This window comes from Poromitra crassiceps, assembly GCF_964638095.1.
Source record: "Poromitra crassiceps genome assembly, chromosome: 4".
Taxonomy (NCBI): Eukaryota; Metazoa; Chordata; class Actinopteri; order Beryciformes; family Melamphaidae; genus Poromitra; species Poromitra crassiceps.
The window spans coordinates 11466426-11480197 of record NC_139626.1 but is presented as its reverse complement, the minus strand read 5'-3'; the positions used below and the strand labels follow the sequence as shown (position 1 = coordinate 11480197).

Here is a 13772-nt window from a genome sequence, read left to right as displayed (position 1 = left end):
CCTCTAAAAGTAATTTCACTGACTTTACTTCAATTAAACTGCTCAACAAAACAATCGCTTGTGTATCAGAAGAGGCCATAGGAGACCACACGTCTACATTCTTCTCAGTTAGTTGAAGGCCATGATGCAAGGTATGTGACAAAACGTGTGCAAATCACAAAGGTCAACAGGAAAAGTAAACAAGGTAACTTGAGACTGTTTATAGGAAAGGTGTGTCACGATTTTGAATCATTTGAATATGGTTGGGCTCACGACCGCACCTATACCGCTGAGGAAGGAAGATTAAGAGGACGACTATATGTCAAACTGCTCTTTGAATAGGCTACATGCCCTCACATGTTGCATCACAGCATTTCGCTTTCACATGCTGTGGGAACGGCATGAGTGAAAGCTCCAGAAACTGAATGTGAACGAGAGAAGGAGGGGAGAGGGTCCAAAGGAACCAAAGAGTCAGATTGAACCAGGGAGAGAGAGAGGCAAGGAAGATCTCCAAGCGGTGGGGTGAGTATGAATCCAGATCCCACAACCAGAGTTTCAGAGCTTGATTCCTCTTGGGGGACACCTGGGACTCCCTCCAGCGATGAACCGAGGAACCAGAAGAGCTCGGACCTCCAGGTGCAGAACCCAGAGCTGGATCCGGCCCTGGTGTGGGTCCCAAGTGGGCGGCGTCTGCTCTCTGGACTGCTGGGGCTCAACGTGGTGCTGCTGGGGGCCGCGCTGGTGGCCGGCCAGGCTTTCAACCCCACGGGCCTGAAGCACCAGGAGCCCCAGGTCTTCATGGTGCTGCTGATGGTCTTCAGCGTGGGCTGGATGATGTGGTACCTGCTGTGGGCCAGGAAGCAGCCCGGCATCTGCCCGCACAAAGACCACCACGCCGGGGGAATCGCCGTCACAGGTAAGATCTTGATTCTCAAGATGTTATTGCGTTATACATCTGTTTTGGGACACTCTAAGCAAAGCAAAATGTGTTTTCTTGTTTTCCTCTATCTCAGTGGTCCTCATGCTTTTCGCTACATTCAGCCTACTGCTGTATATCTTCAGGATCGGCTATTTAATCATTATGAGGGAGTGTAAGCCTACTGCTAAAGTCCTCTCCCCATTCATCGAGGTGCCCTTTCTAGGGCTACAGGTACTTATTTGCTTTTCAATGAATAATAGGCTACTGTAGCTTCATAATATACTTATATATTGTTCTTAATTTTGCCTACAACTCTTTGTGCCTGAATAATTGCTTATTTTTCTTTTGTAGACATATTTACTGTGGGCTCATTCCAAGGACTGCATTCACAGGCACAAGATCATTACCAGGTACATGTCTCATTTAGTTTAGATAAGGATACATCAATTGCCGGTGTTATGCTGAATTCTGCATCCCCACCTTGCAGGAGAAATGATTTCTATGGTAACCTACTGTTTAAAAATGATATGGTCTTCGGTAACACTTTACTTGAGGGTGCATATGACTGATGTGACACAGTCATAACCATGACATGACACCTATCATGAACATAGCGGGATTATGAATGTTTATGACTGTTGTCATTATGTGTCATTCTGTAAATTACGTCATTGTTAATGCAATGTTGACATTGTTTTGATATGTCTTCATTATGACAACTTGACATTAAGATACCATAACCTATCAATGTCTTTGTTATGACAACTTGCCGTAACCAAGACAACATAACCTGTCATAAACATGACATAGCAGGAATTAAGATGTCAATAAGTGCAATTATACTTTCAAATGAGTTTATAACTGTTATTAATATTTTTCCTTGACCTCAACTACAGTGGTACAATTTGAACATTTCATTAAGATGTCATCACGTGTCATTACACTGTCAAATGAGTTTATAACTGTGTTATTAATGTTTTCCTTGACCTCAAATACAGTGGTACAATTTGAAATTTTCATTAAGATGTCATTAAGTGTAATTACACTTCAAGTTGTCATAAGGAAGACATCTCAAACAATGTTGACATTGCATTAACGATGACATAATTTACCGAATGACACTTAATGACAACAGTCAAACATTCATAAAGCCTCCTTCATGTTCATGACAGGTCATGTCATGGTTATGACAGTGTCATGTCAGTTGTCGTTTCCCAACTCTTCTTTGTGGGGGTTAATCAATGATGAGAAACAATCAGATGTTGATCGTTTATGAAGTTATTTCACCATATTTCTGGGCTGTTTTGACTTAAATCGAGGTAGAAGGCAGCTGAAGGGTGAGGGTCTCCCCTGGGTCCTTGGGTCCTGGGATGCAATTCTCGCCGGGGATGCAGAGTTTGGCATAACACTGGCATTCACTAGATTTTGTATTTGACTTTATCATTATGTTTATTTGCAATGTATGATTTCACAATGACCCAGGTCAGGGCTCATGATGACCCTCTCTGCAGACCTGCTGCTGTGGCTGAACGCAGTGACAGAGGACACCATCCACCAAGAGATTGAGTTAGAGAAGGAAGACAAGATGGATTTCACCAACACAAATTTTTCTGAAAGCTGCCTGAAAGCTGAAAGTCTGCCTCCAGCAATCGGCAATTCAAGCTTCTGTCAGTGCAGCGCAAGCGCAGCCTGCCTCATCTTCAGGAAAGGCTATGAGGTTCTTTACCCCTTCCACATCGAGTACTACCTCATGGCAGGCTGCATGCTTTATGTGATGTGGAAGAACGTCGGCCGCCGGATGAGTCCTGGTCCCCATCAGCACGTTGCTCAGAAGCTCACCCTACGCATCGTTCACCAGGGGGGCATCTTATTTGGCCCTCTGCTGGGCGGCCTGGTCCTCGTAGCGGGAGTGACCGTCTTCATCCTCTATCAGGTGTGGGTGAATCAGCGCCAGCTCCGCCTCACCGCCTTCCTCATATTTTACGGATACCATCTCGTTGTCATGCCCGCCATGTCTCTCTGCTGCCTGGCCGGCATGCTGGTCCACAGGCTGGAGAGGCGAGCAGAGGAGGCGGGGCACAACCCCACCCGTAGCCTGGACGTGATCCTCCTGGTGGGGGCCGCCCTGGGCCAGCTAGCCCTGTCCTACTTCTCCCTGGTGGCGGCCCTGGCCATGGGGGCCAGCGGGCCCCTGGGGAGCCTCGACCTCGCCTACTCTCTCCTCAGCCTGCTGGAGCTCATCCTCCAGAACATCTTTATCATCGAGGGCCTCCACAGGCACCCGAGCCTTCTCATCAAGAAGAAAGACAATCAGAGGAGAAGCATTTTCAATGTAAGTACACCTTTGTTTCATTCAGCCTCTTGTGAACGTTTGGAAAAATTGCGAAAACTTTTCTTCAATTATATACTGTAAAACTGAATTGATGGTACAATTGTCCCACAGCTTAAGAAAAAGGTATCTGTCCCAATGCAAGAGGAGGGGAAGACAGACATCTCACTGCTGGAGAGAAACTTAGCAGCACCACCTGCTGTTCAAGACGACAATAGGAAAAAGTCCTGGGCCAAGAGAGCAACACAAGAAATATGCGCTTTCCTCATCCTTTCCAATGTCATGGTAATGGAACCAACTATGTCTTTTATGTTTGTTAGCAGATTTCTTTCAGAATAAAATGGCCTTAGCAGTTTCTCCATACATGTAATAAGAATACACAAATTCCCCCTCTCTTCTTTCAGCTGTGGGTCATCCCTGCGTTTGGAGCCCATCCCCAGTTTGAGAACGGTCTGGGGAAACAGTTCTTCGGCTTCACCGCGTGGTTCGTCCTGGTGAACCTGGGCCAGCCTCTTGGGGTCTTCTACAGGATGCACTCTGTAGCAGCCCTGATGGAGTTGCTCATCTCTGCATAAAGAGAAGACTACTTGACTTTTAAACTAACTCGAATACCCTCAAATGTCAAAGGGATGGATGAGTTGACCTACAAAATATTCAATTGACCACAAATTTGGTAAAAAATTTAAAAGAAAAATCAGATTGGATAGAATTAACATTCATAAATGATTTATTCAAATGTTTTATATTTCAAGAAAATTTCTCTTTTCATTAAATAATTGTATCCGATCTCAAAATGTTTCCACTGACATTTCTACTGTGACAGAGTACAACACCTTATTCAGATATCTTTAGAATAACAATAGAATACCCTGGCAGATGTTCTGTCTCCCTCCTTTCAGCAAGACTTTCCTTTTCAGCCCAAAGTATGATAGCATGCTTTAGTTTAGTGTATAATGTCAGTCATTTATTTCCAGGGGTTCATACATGACAAGGACCTTCAAAGATATGAAAGGGAAATTACAGTAAAGTAAAGGTGAATGAAATATATTAATATGTGCAAAAGTTCCCTTTGTCATTTTAAGTATTTTTGGCAAAATGGATAAATGAATGTTCAATAAATGTCATCTCTCAATTCGATCGGTCAAAGCTTAAGGACTACTGTATTTGGCAATACTTCTTCTGCACTCACTATCATCTTGGATAGCATGCTGTAATTGATTTATTGACACTTTATTCTGTTTGATTCTCTGAACTCTGGAGGTTGGCAAATAAAAAAAGGAACCAAAAAAAACTTCTTTTGTGCAAAGAAATGTGGACAAGATGTGAAATCTCCCTCCGACGTCTTGATACGGATCACAGTTCAGGTGTAAGGAAGGTGAAGCGGTAGATCCAGTTGGCAGAAGGTAAAGAAGTGGAGATTAGGCGTCACCACCTCCTCTAAATCCTCTGGATCTCAAAGAGTCTCACGTCCGTGTCGTACCAGATTGGAGGATCCACATTACTATGGCAACAAGAGTGCAAGAGAAAATCAAGTCATTGTTAAAAGTCAAACCATGACGGCCAAAAGCAATGACGCTTGGCGAGCTACTATGAAATGCCATTGAGACGATAAATTGTGTTTGCTCTGAGGCAAATCTACTAGACTGCCTCACTGAGTATTGATGCCTGACATATTCAGCTATATTGGTTCAGTGTGTTGTCCCTGTCAATAGACCTATTCAGATAATTGGTTCAGTGTGTTGTCGCTGTAAATAGATTTGCTCTGCAATTGTCTCATCCATTTTGCTCACCGTAGGTAGATGACTCCCCACATGTAGGTGCGGAACCACATGGCAGTGCCGGCGTTGGCTTGGTACTTCCTGATGAGGAGAGGGTGAGGGACTGGCAGGAGGCCCACCAGGGTGCCATGCTGAAGGAACTTCAGGATTTCTGACTCATCTGTCAAACCCCTGAAGAAGACACACTACACTCTCATCGAGATCAAACCAATGCTATTGATTCAAGTAATAATCTGCCACATTGTCCTATACATAAATGTACTAATGTAATGAAAACGATCAACTCACAGATCACTTCAAAACTAAAAAGAATAGTTTTGAAGTTCCTTCCTGGAATTAAGTGTCACCTATTCATACCCCCATTTCCTTCTGAACAACAGTAGAAGTTGTGTGATTTCTTACTTGTCTATGCAGATCTTCTCTACCTGGGGAACCAGTACTTGTAGCAGCCGCATGATGGTCTGTAGAGGTAGCTTCGTCTTCCATGACAGCACCTGAGAACACAGCATGGTGGAAGACGACGAGCTATTTTAAATCACACTTTCTTTGTGAATATATTTTGCTAAAGAAACCATCAAATATAACAAACCCTAGAAACTAAAGACAGGTTGAAAGATGGAAGGAAAAGGCTTCTCATTACCCAGTCTGGAGTAGGGCTCCAGGCCGTAGGGCTCGTGGCTGTTGATGACACACTTGACAGTCGACTCCTCGTTGCTTCAGACTCTGTGTGTAAGACCTGACAGGAACATAGGGAACATGCTCGTCACTTTCACATGGCAAAAAATTAAAAAAAAATAGTTGACCAAAAACAGAAGAAGGGCATCACTGATCAGAAGCGGCACCTCATGGTCTCTCTCTGAGTTGGACTCTGTGTCGCTGACTGCAGCTGTGGCACTGCTCTCAGCAGTGGCCTGTGGAGAATGTGAATGTGGCAGAGCAACCATGGTGCCATCTTCACTTATCTGGGCCTTCTCTGTTAACTTGTCAATTGCTAAAAAAAAAAAAAAAAAAAAGACATTGTACTGATTACCTGAAATAGGAATGTCTTCTTCATAAATTGGATATTCATTGAGAATAAAAGATGCTTGAGAATAGATAGACAACACTGGTGATGATGAAACTTGTGGTGCATGGTATACCTGGAGTGGCCTCTAGGCTGGCTTTGAGCGTGCCCGGCTCTGCAGGTACAGCTGGTCTGGAGCCCTCCATGGTCTCTGTCTCTGTAGAGTTGGTCCTGGAAATGCCGGCCCTGGACTTCTTCTTCCTCTGCAGGGCCTTCTGAATAGATGCTGTGTCAGTGGGCAGGTTGGCCAGCTGGTGGAAGATGTTGCGCTTACGGATGATGGCGTACACCAGGTTGCAGTTACCTGAGAGGGAGATAGGTGTACGGAGGTTTTGCAGTTGCTGCTTAAAACGAGGAGTCATATCCTACATTTTCCAACTGAATCAAGGTCTCAACTGTGATTGATACATGAACAATGTCTGAGATCAACCGTCTACTGGCATCGGTTCTCCCTGCATAAGGTCAACATCGTCAAAGTTCACCATCTACGTTCTCACCATCAAATTGATACTGGATGATGTTGTTGAAGACCTCAAGCAGGAAGAAGACCAGGTGATGATTCTGGGAGGAGGAGAAGAGGAACAGGGAAGTGGAGAAGGCCTCCAGGAGGTGGAGTAGTTTGTTGGCCGCCACCATGGACAGGCTCTTCAGATAAGGCGACACTGCGGGCCGAGGGAGACCAAACAGTGAGTCAAAACTCCACAGTGTCAAACCATGATGCATTCACCATTGACATGCTATTGCAGTAAATGGCAGACATGCTTTATTTTTGGTACTATAAATTCTCTGCAGTTCTCCTAGTTAGCCAACAGGGAGCAATGTTTAAGCATTTCAGTGACACTCACCATTCACTACTACTGTGAGCAGGCAGTCAAAAAGAGGCTGCAGGCGCTGGTGTCCACATGTGATGATCTTGTGGAAGATCTAATCAAGAAGTAGTACAGAAAATATCTATTATGATTATGATATTATGCCAAGAGTCAATTTTCTATCTATAGCATGTTGACAGCAATATCCAAGAATCAGACACAGTTTTACTGTATGATTTTTTTTTTAAGCGGAGGGCTTAACATTCCCAATTTTGAGTTATATTATTATTCTTTTACACTTCAAGCATTGAGAAATTGGTTTGATGAAAGGACAAATGTATCCTGGGTTGAAATTGAAAAAAAAAAAGATTGTCTCAACACTCAAACTCGGGAGACATATTCTCTACCATACCTCTTAAAGATTGTGTCCACAAATTTGGACCAATTATTGGCCAAGCAGCTAAGGTGTGGAAACATGTTGAGAAACTATGTAAATATTAACTGGAATAACTGGAACTGGAAGATGGAACTGGAAGAGAATATTATAATTAATATTAGTAATTGCGCGCTGCTGACGATAGGATAATGCCATCTATCCCCACATTTTAGTGCTGAAACGCCTGGTTTGGCATGTGGCACGCCTATGTCCAGTACAATTATAACAAGCATGCGCTTGTGCACGCCCCCAATTTGCATTGGCGTTAAACCAGCGCAAACGCTAAATTACCGCTTTTGCGAAGATAGGGGTGTTGTCCGTTATCCTCCAGCTCAATGGAAGTGATGAAATTTACGTTTCCAGCATCAACAGAAGATTGTTTGGGATAAATAGAAGAAGTGAGTAATTCCAAAAATCCAAGGAAAAGATGATTTTGCCAAACAAAAACAAGGATTTTGCAAATGACCACATTAACTGCAATCAAATTAAATAAAGCACTTTTAAATGTCACTATATTGCAGTATCAAATCTCAATATTGTCACACAACATATTATCATACGGTTTAAGTATTGTATAGAGGCCATATATCGGTATTGGCCGATATAAGGCCTTGTTGACTGCAATCGGCCTATCAGCAAAAAAGATGGCGTTCACCGATTGCAGTGGCTGATATTGAGCGTTCAGTTGGGTCACATCATTTCTGCCTGGCTACCGTACTCGTGCACTTAGCAACAGGCACTGGTTTGGTATCTGGGATTTATCATGTGAAAGAAGGTTATACAGTATTAAAGGTTGTTTGTTTCAACAAGTGTAGGAAATTAGCCAGTGGCAAGGGCAAAAATGCCCCTAAAAACCATTATCAAGGGGCAAAAAATGCCCCCAAGATTTGGATCAGTTTATTTACATTAAATTAAATTAATTTAATTTCCATTTCCATCTCTAACACACACTCAGCACCTGCAAGCTGTTTGCCAGAAGAAGGTCATGAAGAACACACTCACACAAACAGCACTGTTGTTTACACACACACACACACACACACACACACACACACACACACACACACACACACACACACACACACACACACACACACACACACACAGAGTGCTGTTGTTCACACAGACACACACTACACTTTAGCTACTTCAGGGTTGCCACTTGTTTTGTAATGATACATTTCAAGGACTTTTCAAGCAGTTTTCAAGCAATAAAGCCTGGGACGAAAAGAGATTAAAACCAAAATGTATCTACCGCCGGGTACCTACGCAACCAGCCGCATATTTGAGCTAAGGACACCTATGAGAGAGCACAACAGCCATTATGGCCAATGGCTCAGCGATCAGCAAATCTCTGTAGCTTAAGTGGAGAATGATACTGTAGATTTGTAGCGGGCCGTGTGACAGAACGGCCGTCCCTCAATGTACAGCTTAATCAATCAATTAGCGCTATATGTAAGAAGAAAAACACATTTGCCTCATCCACTTACATTATAAATCTAACATGCATAATAACTTTACGTGGAAGTTATGGGGGTTAGGTTTAGGGTTATGGTTAGGGTCAGGGTTAGGTTAAGGGTTAGGGTTTGGGTTAGTGGTTGCGAGTTTGTTAACGTTACTTCAACTTACTGCCGCCATTGCTGCCGCCGAAGTTGCATATGAACTGCACGAGAAACTGCATTTCTGCGTATGTATGACACGAGATAACACCCCGCGTGTCATACATACGCTCTCCCGTGAGGCGGAGATTCAGAGGGAGTAGACTGAGGCTGAAGTCAGTCATAACTGAGAACTGCTGATTTTCTTCACACTATTCTAATTTCTTGAAATACTGTATTGGGGGGTTTTCTGGAGCTGTAGGCCAAAATTATGAAAAGTGAAACAAATAAAGGCTAGAAATATTTCACTTTGTGTGTAATGAATCTATAATCTATGAAAGTTTCACTTTTTGAAAGGAATTATGGGAAAAAACTAACTTTTCCATGATATTCTAATTTTTTGGAAAGGAGCTAGTATATATATATATATATATATATATATATATATATATGAATCGGTGCATCCCTATATTGTACCAATATTGAGAGCCACGCCTTTTACTTACCACAATAAGCAGGTCAGCATGGGTGCCTGTGAAGACGGGAATGTCCATGGGGACGCGGAGAGTGAAAGGCTTGTTCAGACGAACGCCAAAGTTCCTCTCTCCACTTAACAGCAGGAGGATGAACACACCGATGTGCATGAGACCTGCACGGGCTACAGGCACACAAACAAAGAGCTGCAATTTGCAGAGAATTTTCCACAACATACACAATGCATACACAACACTGACTGGAATATGCACACAACATCCACAATGCATACACAACACTGACTGGAATATGCACACAACATACACAATGCATACACAACACTGACTGGAATATGCACACAACATACACTACACAATGCATACACAACACTGACTGGAATATGCACACACAATACACTACACAATGCATACACAACACTGACTGGAATATGCACATAACATACACAATGCATACACAACACTGACTGGAATATGCACACAACATACACAATGCATACACAACACTGACTGGAATATGCACACAACATACACTACACAATGCATACACAACACTGACTGGAATATGCACACAACATACACTACACAATGCATACACAACACTGACTGGAATATGCACACAACATACACAATGCATAGACAACACTGACTGGAATATGCACACAACATACACAATGCATACACAACACTGACTGGAATATGCACACAACATACACTACACAATGCATACACAACACTGACTGGAATATGCACACAACATACATGTACACTACACAATGCATAAAAAACACTGACTGGAATATGCACACAACATACACAATGCATACACAACACTGACTGGAATATGCACACAACATTCACAATGCATACACAACACTGACTGGAATATGCACACAACATACACTACACAATGCATACACAACACTGACTGGAATATGCACACAGCATACACTAGACAATGCATACACAACACTAACTGGAATATGCACACAACATACACTACACAATGCATACACAACACTGACTGGAATATGCACACAACATACACTACACAATGCATACACAACACTGACTGGAATATGCACACAACATACATGTACACTACACAATGCATAAACAACACTGACTGGAATATGCACACAACATACACTACACAATGCATAAACAACAGTGACTGGAATATGCACACAACATACACAATGCATACACAACACTGACTGGAATATGCACACAACATACACTACACAATGCCTACACAACACTGACTGGAATATGCACACAACATACACTACACAATGCATATACAACACTGACTGGAATATGCACACAACATACACTACACAATGCATACACAACACTGACTGGAATATGCACACAACATCCAGAATGCATACACAACTCTGACTGGAATATGCACACAACATACACAATGCATACACAACTCTGACTGGAATATGCACACAACATACACAATGCATACACAACACTTACTGGAATATGCACACAACATACACTACACAATGCATACACAACACTGACTGGAATATGCACACAACATACACTACACAATGCATACACAACATCATGACTCACAGTGATCGGCTCTGGCATCGTTCAGGTAGAACAGTATCGGAACCAGCATGTCCAACACATCACTGCTCTTCAACACGAAGAACAGGAATTTCTGAAACACAACACACACACACCACAAACACACACACACACACACACACCACAAACACACACACACACGGCATTATTTACGGCATTATGTACTATGTTGTAAACTGAGTCCTCAGCACAAGAATTTCACACGTGATACTTGTACCATGGAGTGACAATAAAAATCTTGAATCTTGAATCTATTTTGGTATTAAAACAATACATGCAAGTCAATTTGCATTTACCATTTGACACTTGTGGGATGATCGCATCACAGTTTAAAAACATATTTTGAGTATTTCTTTGCATATTCATGGTAGGGCTGGGCAATATATCGATATTATATCATGATATGAGATTAGATGATATCTTAGATTTTGGATATTGTAATATGGCATACGTGTTGTCTTTTCCTGGTTTTAAATGCTGCATTACAGTAAAGTGATGTAATTTTCTGAACTTACCAGACTGTTCTAGCTGTTCTGTTATTTGCCTTTACCCACTTAGTCATTACATCATCCACATTACTGATGAATATTTATCAAAAATCTCATTGTGTCAATATTTTGTCAAAGCACCAATCCCTACCATATTGATGCAATATCGATATTGAGCTATTTGGTAAAAAAAATATCATGATATTTGATTGTATCCATATCACCCAGCCCAAATTCATGGTTCAAGGCAGCAAAGATTGTGTACTTGTAGGTGATGTACAGAACATATTAAGACTTTAACCTAGTTGGAATAACTAGAAGCACATTTGCTTCAAAATAGACTTAAAGGGTCTTTATCTGAAAGCTTCAGCTAAACTACACTACTAAAGCTATTCAACATTATGTGTGCATGTTCTTTGGTTAACACTTAGCAGCAGCAGCCCCCCCCCCGCCCCCCCCCCCCCATCATCTGCTCATGCTCACTGTGGGGAGAGGAGCGCTATGTAACCATGGTACATATGTGCACTTGTGCAGAGACCTTTAATAGATAGAGACACCTCACTCCAGGCTCCACCAATAATAAGAAATGGTCCTCTTCTGATCTCCTAAATGGGCGTGGTCATCAACTTGTGATTGGCTGTCTGTCAATGGTGTGAAACTTCATTGGCTGACCAGTTGGGGTGTGTCTTATCTATATTAAATGGTTCTGGTATGTGCCACAGAGGCTCCCAGTCCAAATGGCAGAGATAGAAGGGAGTCTGTGGAGAGAAGCTCGGTTGAGTGGGAATCATCCAAACACAGCTGGGCCGCCATTCCGTTATGCTCAGATGCCAACTCAGACTGTTCTTCCAGAAACCGACACAACTGCGTGAAATCAGGCTTTGAAACAACACTGTGCTTCTCAGGAGTGAGCTGGAAGTCTAATCAAAGTGGTCGTTAAACTGGGGACGGGGCCACAACTATGGGCCATGTGGCAGCGTCCCAGAGTGGGTGTTACAATAAATGTATAAACATTATAAACTCTGGATAGATTGAAAATAATTGTTCTTTAGGCTTGTGTCAGAGCCGAAGCCTTTTTGGTCCAATATAGTTTACTTAAAGAATGCATGAGATATTCCAAATCATTGATTTCTTTGATTTATATGGTTCCAGACCAAAGTGTAGTGCCAAAGAAGGTGAATCTATCTTGAAGCTTCCAGATACTGGAGCTCACAGAACGGTTTCCAATAATCTCCACACCTTGTTGAAATCGCAGAGTTTCCAGAACAGAATGAGCAGCTCTTGGTAGAAGTGGATCTTCTTGGTGGAATGGGGCAGGTAGGTCTGGACCAGCGGATTATTGAGGAGCTTTGCTAGGCCTTTCAGGATGAAGTTAAAGTCCTAAGAAACAAAAAAGAGTCAAACACTAAGGTCCTATCAAATACTTATTGTAGACCGCATGTATGCAGATAGCAGCTCATAGTGAATGCTGAACAACCAGCTCTATCTTACCTCTTCTCTGTGTATCCTGGATAAATAATTCACAAAAAGATTATCAGGTCCAGCAGGCTGATAAAAAAAAAAAAAAGAACAGGTGACTTTTAAAGTCTCATAACGGGAAAACGTCATGTTTTATTTACTTTTATGTGATCATAATTATGGTTTAAAAGCCCGCTGTATGTTATTATTACAATAGATAATGAATAAATATGAGAAATGAATTCAGATTATTAATATTTATGGCTATTTGCCCTCTTACATCCTGGTCCCCCATGGCTGCGGGGGTGGCGGAGGGGTCCAGGGCCTGGAGGGCGGCGCTGGCGGCCGACCCGGCTTCGTGCTCCAGGGTGACGATAAGGATCTGGACAGCCTGCTCCACCAGCTGCTCCCGGTAGTCGGAGGACAGCAGGTGGTTGTAGGGGATGCCATATCCCACCGGGTCGTAGGCACACACCACGTTGAGCAGAGAGGTGAACAGAGGCAGGGCATGTCTGGTTGGAAGGGATGATAAGACAGGTCGAGATCAGCGCTCTGTGTGTGTGTGTGTGTGTGTGTGTGTGTGTGTGTGTGTGTGTGTGTGTGTGTGTGTGTGTGTGCGTGTGTGTGTGTGTGTGTGCGTGTGTGTGCACTGTATATCTCATTCAAGTGGTTACGCATGATGTGCTGTTAGAATTTTCCATGTGTTTAGAAGGGCTCTGAAGAGGGGTAGTTTATCTTCTCAAGGCACACGTACATCTCTCTAGCAGTATAGGTTAATGTGGTTAATGTACTGTATGCAAGTATTTTTGCCAA

At 42.7% G+C, this 13772-nt stretch overlaps 2 protein-coding genes across 2 annotated transcripts in view; one reads left to right on the top strand and one right to left on the bottom strand.

The window, feature by feature from the left end:
• The first annotated feature begins 425 nt into the window (after nucleotides 1-425).
• On the top strand, nucleotides 426-3807 carry LOC310774634 (proton channel OTOP3-like). Its single transcript, XM_083634734.1, has 6 exons — nucleotides 426-895; nucleotides 993-1129; nucleotides 1250-1308; nucleotides 2381-3230; nucleotides 3342-3512; nucleotides 3632-3807. The coding sequence occupies exons 1-6, from the start codon at nucleotides 508-510 to the stop codon at nucleotides 3800-3802; spliced, it is 1776 nt and encodes a 591-aa protein (XP_083490860.1). The 5' UTR covers nucleotides 426-507; the 3' UTR covers nucleotides 3803-3807.
• A 786-nt stretch (nucleotides 3808-4593) lies between these two features.
• LOC310774633 (protein HID1-like) overlaps nucleotides 4594-13772 on the bottom strand; it is an 18446-nt gene continuing 9267 nt past the window's right edge. The window contains exons 7-19 of the mRNA XM_083634733.1: nucleotides 13240-13471; nucleotides 12993-13049; nucleotides 12741-12881; nucleotides 10996-11086; nucleotides 9418-9569; nucleotides 6914-6992; nucleotides 6566-6730; nucleotides 6145-6372; nucleotides 5848-5996; nucleotides 5646-5741; nucleotides 5408-5499; nucleotides 5018-5176; nucleotides 4594-4728 (exon numbers count right to left, since the gene is read on the bottom strand). Of these exons, the coding sequence (XP_083490859.1) occupies nucleotides 4665-4728; nucleotides 5018-5176; nucleotides 5408-5499; nucleotides 5646-5741; nucleotides 5848-5996; nucleotides 6145-6372; nucleotides 6566-6730; nucleotides 6914-6992; nucleotides 9418-9569; nucleotides 10996-11086; nucleotides 12741-12881; nucleotides 12993-13049; nucleotides 13240-13471 (1705 nt within the window). The 3' untranslated portion in view covers nucleotides 4594-4664. The remainder of the gene's footprint in view (nucleotides 4729-5017; nucleotides 5177-5407; nucleotides 5500-5645; nucleotides 5742-5847; nucleotides 5997-6144; nucleotides 6373-6565; nucleotides 6731-6913; nucleotides 6993-9417; nucleotides 9570-10995; nucleotides 11087-12740; nucleotides 12882-12992; nucleotides 13050-13239; nucleotides 13472-13772) is intronic.

What these genes read in the sequence shown, in the direction of transcription:
- LOC310774634 (XM_083634734.1), top strand. Translation starts at nt 508, where the DNA reads ATGAATCCAGATCCCACAACCAGAGTTTCAGAGCTTGATTCCTCTTGG. An exon ending in TGCCCTTTCTAGGGCTACAG is followed by an intron (nt 1,130 to 1,249) that starts GTACTTATTTGC and finishes TTTCTTTTGTAG; the next exon opens with ACATATTTACTGTGGGCTCA. An exon ending in AGAGGAGAAGCATTTTCAAT is followed by an intron (nt 3,231 to 3,341) that starts GTAAGTACACCT and finishes ATTGTCCCACAG; the next exon opens with CTTAAGAAAAAGGTATCTGT.